The sequence below is a fragment of the Brachionichthys hirsutus genome, chromosome 7 (genome assembly GCF_040956055.1).
Source record: "Brachionichthys hirsutus isolate HB-005 chromosome 7, CSIRO-AGI_Bhir_v1, whole genome shotgun sequence".
Taxonomy (NCBI): domain Eukaryota; kingdom Metazoa; phylum Chordata; class Actinopteri; order Lophiiformes; family Brachionichthyidae; genus Brachionichthys; species Brachionichthys hirsutus.
Window position 1 is genome coordinate 13571647 of NC_090903.1, and position 7665 is coordinate 13579311.

The following is a 7665-nucleotide window of genomic DNA, read 5'->3' on the forward strand; positions in this document are numbered from 1 at the left end:
AATGAGGACACGGGACACGGTGGACTCTCGTTGGTAACGACTTTATCAGATAACCCGGAAGTCCCCTGCGACCCGTAGATGCAAAGCATTATGGGACACGTAGTCCGCTATAGCTACTACTACAGTAACTACATATTAAAAAAAAAAAAAAAATGCTTTGACAATTCTGACATGTTTAAAATAGACACGTTTGCGTTCCCATCCCATTTACGGTCGTGTAACAAAACATTAGAACCTGGGATGAGGCTAGCTGACGACAACTTACAAAGATAAATGTTTTATTTCTTGCTAAATGCTGATAATGAATAAAAAGGACAGGCAAGAGACAGCATCGTAAAAATGTTCTACAAGATGGGAATATAATTACAGTTTAAAAAACGTAAAAACCTTTGGGTTCTCCATTCAATGCACATTTCAAAACATCCCTTTAATATCCTTGTAAGACATGAAACACCTGAGAAGACACAAAGTACAAATTCTCTGGATGACACATATTCTTTCAAACGGGAATGTCTTTTAAAAAAAACACATTTAAAAGCAGCTTCATTTCTCCTTAACAATAATTACTAAAATCATTATGGCCTCTGCATCATCATGAGTTCAATACCGCTACATAAAAAAAGAGAAATCATGCAGTAACGTCACTATAAGAAATTTTAAATTTCTCTCCTGTCCTTACTGAGGACAAAGAAATGCTAGAATATTAAAAAAAATCTTGTCCTTAGAATCCAGACAGGAAATATGCACAGGATACAAGTACAATTTTTGCATGGCCTCATTAAATCTATTTTTTTTTTTTATAAAAACATGAAATAAAATAAAATAAAATAAAATAAAAAGTTGGTCACAAAGGGAGGCACTGATGGATTTTTCACGAGATGCCCTTTCTGTATGTAGTGTGCAAAACGCCAACATTTTTTTTCCCAACCAGACCTTTACAATAAAAATAAAATGATATCAACCAGCTAAAAAAAACGAATCTTAACGATTAAGAAAATGTGAACACTAAAGTGCACTTAAGGCAGAAACACCGTGTCGTAGCGAGTTAATGATCGACCCCAGGTTGTCTTTCAAAGCTTATTTACCTGCCGCGCTTGTTTATCTGCACAGAACAAACGACCATTCGACAACCTTCGGCGCAGCGAGATTACCTCGGAGAAAAAAAAAAAAGATGATTCCTATTTAACCGGTTTTTAGAGATCGTTTTCAATCTTGCTGAGAGGCCGCCGACTTGACGGCCCAGGGCTGCACGTCTCCTCGGCTAAACGCGGTGTAGATCGCCGCTCCGAAGACGTTGATGGCAGCAGCGATGTAGAAAACGGACCGCCATTCTTCCAAGGTGTTCTGAAGAAGCACAGATGACAACGAGGATTGAAAACACAAACAAGGACTGGGCCCTTATTGGACGAGCGAGTCATCCTCTCTTTTAAAGCTATTTCATAGAAAACCTCCGTCAAAGCTTTCATCTTCCGACAAAAACAAATGTTCCACACAGGCAGTTCTACTGAACCATCCTCTCCAGGCAAAATCAAACAACCTCTGGGTCTGTCTGTGCCGCTCTTTATAGAGGAGTTCGCCCCCTAGTGGCAAACAGGAAATGGAGCGTCCTGCTCCAAGAGGAACTCGCACACGAGTTTCTTACATGTTTGGTTAGTGATCTCGCAATGACTGGTCCCACCATGCCGGGGATGGTGCCGAAGGTGTTGGTGATCGCCAGGAGGATACCAGCATACCTGCAAACCCAGGATCATTACGATCAATCTCACAAGTACATCGTTTTCCTTCAGAATCCTTCTCATAGACAGTAACGCTGTTAACTCTACATTAAGAGGGTTATTTTGGGTGGTTCTTGGTCATTCTTACGAGGGAGCGATGTCAAGGTGGTTGATGTTGAAGCCAGCACATGCTACTCCGCCCAGAGAGGAGCAGATGGTGAGGAACGCCACCGCTAAGATGTAGTTGCAACCCGTGTGACCCGCTGCTACCAAGAACACCGCCGGCCCGATGGTGCCTACAGACACAACACAATAGCTGCGAAAACATCCTCGGGAGGTGCGAGCAATTGTGTTTTAGATCTCCCATGTCGGAGCGTGTCGTTGTGAGACATTGGTATTCCTTACCAACAATAGTGAAGAACTTTCTGACAATGGCGGTCGGGTAGAGGCAGGTTTCCCGCAGATAATCGGCCAACTGACCTGCCGCCAAAGCCATGAAACCGGCGCCCAGGTAAGGAAGCGCTGAGAGCATCCCGTTCTATTGTGGAGACAGACAGGAAAGTGAGCCACAAAACACCGGCGCCAGAGGACGAAAGGGTAACGGCTATGAAAAAGGTGTTAGGAAACATGGCCGTGAAAATTGAGCCTTTCAATTTGCGCGCCTTGCAAATCCTTAAACGGGGGTCGGGAACACGCGGCTCTTTGGCGCCACCTAGTGGCTCCCCGGCGCTTAAAAAAAAAAAAAAATGGTTTCTGTAGGAGGACAAACATGACACAAATATTCTTTACGTTTTCCAATGCTGTAAAAATGTGTAAAATAAATATTAAATTTCAACACTTCTGTCAACGAAGATTTGCTTCAAAGCCTGCGACACATCAGCAGGGCGGGGTGCCAGGCAGGTTCGCATCAGGGGTGTAATTTATTTTATAAATAATAATTTTATATAATAATTGTTAGTTTGCATCGGCAGTGTAAAATCATTTTATTTTTGTTTTTCTAATGTTACGTTGCATCAATTGAGTTATTGAATATTGGTTTTATTTTTATTTGTATTGTTAAATTTGTATTGTTAATTGTGGATGATTTATGTACGAAGGACTTTCAACGGAAACAAGACCGCAAGGGCTTTTTTGAAATGCTCCTCTTAGGCAGGATGTTTGACTTTATTTGTACTGTAATACATGCTACTGTGTGACTGTACTTGTACTCTAACATTCTATCAAATAAATATATTCATTCATTCATTCAGGTGGCTGTTGTAAACAAACCGGCGGGTGTGTGACGGGCCATGGACCCCAAAGGCAAAAAGAGAAACATAACTGAGGAGAACAGAGGATTCAACGTTTCTTGGACCGAATCATTTGCATTCATTGCCAACGCGGAAGGATTGCCTGAATGTTTGCTCTGTAGCGAGAAGTTGCCAAATAACAAAAAGAGTCATGTGGAAAGACATTTCCAGGGAAAGGCTACATTTGCAGCCGAGTAGCCAGTTGGAAGTGAGAGAAAAAGTGCGATTGCATCACTGCATGGATCATGCTGATTCTCCTGCAGCGTGTACTGTACCTTTAAAATCTCAAATTGAGGCTGATAGATTTAAATAGATTTAAAAAGTGGATTGCATCTCCAAACTCCACTACTGCTGCAAGTTTTGTTGCAACCCGGGAGATAATAATATTGTACTGAAGTTAAACTTCAGGCGGCGTCCTACAACAGAGTAGTCACTTGATGCGTCATTCTCCACAGGATGCGCCGCAGGGAAAATAAACATTTCATCATGAAGGCTCATTATGTATTCGGAACCAACTTAGTCATTTTGATAGATACAGCATGTGTTGCCTTGATTATAAGGCTTATATAAGGCTTTTAATTATTTGCGGCTCCAGACATATTTGTTTTTTGGGTCCAATATGGCTCTTTCAACATTTTGGGTTGCCGACCCCTGCCCTTAAAGGACTCGTGATTGTCAGCGATCTCTCACCTGCTGTATGCTAAATCCCAGCACGTCCTTCATGTAGGTCGGCAGGAGGGTGAGGAGGGTGTAGAAGGTCCAGTTAAAGGAAAAGTGAGTCACGACAATGGCCCACAGCGGTCTGGATGTCGCTATGGCCCGCCAGGGGATATCGCGCGGTGAGCTGGAGAGCTGTTAAACGCAGGAAGTAGAAAATAGATTGATGAGAACGTTATTTATTAAGAACCGATGAATCTGAAACGACTGTCGAAATTTTCCTCGTGTACGGAAATGATAAAAGCGGACACAAAAACAGACCATCATGTAGCCTGGCTGTCGCCTCCTCACCTCGTTCTTTAGCGACGCGGTTATGTAGAGTCTTTCTTTCTCCGATATCCGTGGGTGAGTGAGTGGACTGTTGGAGACCAGAAATGCCCACAGGACGAACCACACTAGACCAAAAACACCTGAAGCCAAAAGACATGACCAACAACTTATCTGGTGAAAATCCAAAAGACAGACTTTTATTATCAGAAGATGGCGAGTGTCTCGTTTTACCAAAGATATAGAACACGTAGGTCCAGCCCAGGTAGAAGCAGATTTCGCCAGAGAGAGGAAGAGCGACTACCGTCCCCAGCTGGGCTCCTGAGACGGACAAGAAGTGACAAGAACTTATGACTCAGAGATATCAGATCGCACCAAGCGAGAGCTGGCCAAGTCCGGCCCCTTTTGTGGCGACTGCTTGAAATTGATCTGTTGAACTGGTCAGACCGGGATGTGCCACGACTCGCACCAGAATCCACTCATAACCCCGTCGTGTTGACTTTGTGTCATCGGCTGCGTTTACGTAGACAAAATGTCTTTAATCCGATCAGAGTTCGGAATAGAAGTATGATCAGATGCACTGTGTTCACGGACCCTAAATGGATTGACCCGATTAGGACTCGTGTGTTCATGCATCACACTTTCGATCGGAATCAATTATTTTGACATACGCAATTTATAGCTAATATACCGGAAATAGTAGTAGAAGAAGAAGTCATTCCGTTGTAAACAAAACATGGCTCCGCCCTTTTGTGCTTGAAACGTCAGCGGTATTTCGCGCGTTTTCCCCGTTTACTTTAATGTCTCCGGCAACGCGTTTGTGTCTCTGCTTCAACGCGCTTCCGGGAACAACAGAAGCGCGTTTAGCCGACGTCACAGTTTGTACCGAAATATCGGAATAAGCGTTTTCATGCGCGCTGATCGGATTATCGATCGGTATAAACCACCCCTCTCGATCGGAATAAAATCTTCAGTATTTTTAGTCTGATCAGGCTTTTAATCCAATTAAATGTGTCCATGTAAACGTAGCCGGTGTGCGTTTGTGTTTCTTACCAAGGTAAGTAATCGTGAGCAGTCGGCTCCTCTCCAGAGGGGGCGCCCATGATGCCCACATGGTGTACATTGCAGGGAACGTGACTCCCTGACAACAGAACACAACGAGAACCTCAGCAGCCACGCAGAACAGTGTCTGTTTCTGGCTGCCTAGAGCTTCAGAGACGGCACAGAAACGGACGCTAATGTTTTAATGTTCTTACCTCTCCTATCCCTTCCACCACCCTGACCGCGATCAGGAAACCTGCCCCCAAGTCAGCAGCCACAGGGGTGAGCAGGGTAAAAATGACAGTGACCAGGATCCCGAATCCCAGCAGCCATTTGGGTCCGAAGCGGTTGGCCAGGTAGCCCCCGAGCACCTGCGTTGTTATATAGCCATAGAAGAAGGAGCCCAGGATCCAGCCCTGCGTCTCAGAGTCCCAGTCGTACACATTGGCCTGAGAGAGGACGGGTTGAGAGCAAGGATTCATCACCATTATTGCATCAGCACCGCCCACATAATAACATCGCTATTACTATTGCGTTAAAAGCGCTTTCTCAGTGTTGTTGTTTTCTAGAAGTAAAACGTTTTTGAGATGTTTGACGTGTCACTAAAACAAAAAGTATTAGAAGTCAAAGTCAGCGATCTGCTTGAAAACGCTCGTGAATTCTTCCTCGGCTCAACGGCCAATAACACCAGAACAGAAGAACGCGAGGAACACAGTGTGTCCCCCCCCTGATGAAAGAAGAGACGTTACGCACTCATTTGATAGGGTCGCTGTTTATATAGTCATAGTACAAAATATTCTGTGGGCCTTGAAAAAGAGGTCAAAATGAGCAAAAAACGTCTGGCACAGAGTGAGTTAATATCTGGACTGGCATCATTCAGTGTGTGTGTGTGGGGGGGGGGGGGGGGGGGGTCGTCTCGGGCTCCGTTCACTTCCTGTTAAACTGACAAACTCCTGCGGATTTCTGCGTCACAAAATCCTGACGGGGTTCATTTTTTTCCCCACAAACAGAAAAAAGGAAGGGAAGAGGAAGTCGACGCTTGTTTGTCCGTGATCGACAGAAATCGCTTTAAGAGAACAGACACGGAAGAGATCAACTGCAGCCGATTGATTGTTTGAGCAGATTAAGTTCCAGCCTTAAGAGATAAAGACTTTCCAGTCGATCAGGAACTTGTCACCTCCTGCTCAGGCTGTTCCTCTCTCACCGTGTGGTTGTGGACGTGCGGCGACGGCGCGTCGTGGGCGGGGCACACGGAGCTGCTGTGGTTGGTGCTGGAATGCTGGGTGCTGTTCAGCATGTCCACCAGCGCCACGCTCAGGTTCACCCGCAGGCTGTAGACCACGAAGAATCCGTAGCAGCTGAGCAGAGCCAGACCGCAGCGGGACGAGCAGAACGCCGGGGCTGCGGGGGGGACGATTCAATTCAATTCAATTCAACTTTATTTATATAGCGCCAGATCACAACAGAAAGTCATCTCAAGGCACTTTACAGGATTAGCAGGGAAAGACGGGAACCCAACTTGACCCACAAGAGCAAGAACTTTGGCAACAGAGGCAAGGAAAAACTTCCCTTTAACAGACAGAAACCTTGGACAGAACCTCAGGCTCATGGTGGACGGCCATCTGTCTGACGGCTGGGTTGATAGAGAGAGAGAGAGAGAGAGAGAGAGGATGGCAGATCGGAGGATAGTGAAAAACGAGGCCAGGTGAAAGCAAACAGATCTCACATGATTCTTTTGTTAGTCTTACTTTGCATAAAATAAAGTTGTTCGCCCGTGAAGCGCAACGTGCGCTCCAGGCGGAAGTCTCCCTGCAAGACTAGATTTAGGTGAGCCGTGTGAACTTCAACCGGCAACCCCCTCCTCGTTTATCACCAATCAGTGGATTTTATCACGTCACGTGGTGTCACTTTAAGTTAATCAACTTTTAAGGCGTTTAAGCTTTGTTGTATAAAATTGCGCAATAATGTGTGTCAGAGAAGACAAAATTACCTTTTCTCCCGAATAACAACAGGCCTACAAAAATAATTTTAATAGCGAAGTTCGAAGGTCGCCGCTTTCCTCCTATCAGAAGAAGAAAAACAACAACAACATGGTAGCGGCTAGCTTCACTGCTAATCTGAACCTTTTTTGACGTCGTCTTCACTTCCTCGCTCAAGCAGCGGTGTCTCCTGCTCGTCCCGCTCCGGTTCCGATCCGCGTCGCTCCATTTATCGATCGGCGTTGGAAAACGTTTAGTTTCGCTGCGTCGGAGACTCGGGCAGCATCTGTGCTAGCAGCGCTAGCCGTCAGGAGGCATATTTACGACTCAAACCATGGCGACGCCCTGGTCCGCCCCCTTTAACGTTTTGATTGGTTTACTTTGACCCTCGTGCTCAAAGCTTAACCAATGGCTCGACCGCGCCACAAAAAAAAAGGGAACAACCAGGGAGGGGCGTGGCGCGCCTTCGCAATAGTAGGAGTCTGAGGTCAGCTGAGCTCTCCTGTATGCGAAACTCCGTCACGAGACAGGCTTTTATTCTGACTAAATATCGATCGAAAACAATGTTTACGCACCGAACTGAGGACGTAACGTTATAAGAAGTAAAATATAATATAATAAGATGTAATATAATATAAAGCAAGCGTGGGAAGATGG

General features: G+C 45.3%; 1 protein-coding gene across 1 annotated transcript; it reads right to left on the minus strand.

Moving 5' to 3' along the window:
• Nucleotides 1-59: 59 nt before the first annotated feature.
• Nucleotides 60-7237, minus strand: LOC137896195 (sialin-like). The gene is made up of 11 exons (XM_068741725.1): nucleotides 7153-7237; nucleotides 6234-6430; nucleotides 5245-5478; nucleotides 5042-5129; nucleotides 4223-4309; nucleotides 4013-4131; nucleotides 3695-3856; nucleotides 2121-2253; nucleotides 1864-2011; nucleotides 1643-1733; nucleotides 60-1344 (listed from the first exon to the last, which is right to left on the minus strand). Exons 1-11 carry the CDS (start codon nucleotides 7235-7237, stop codon nucleotides 1207-1209), a joined length of 1482 nt encoding a protein of 493 aa, XP_068597826.1. The 3' UTR covers nucleotides 60-1206.
• Nucleotides 7238-7665: the final 428 nt, after the last annotated feature.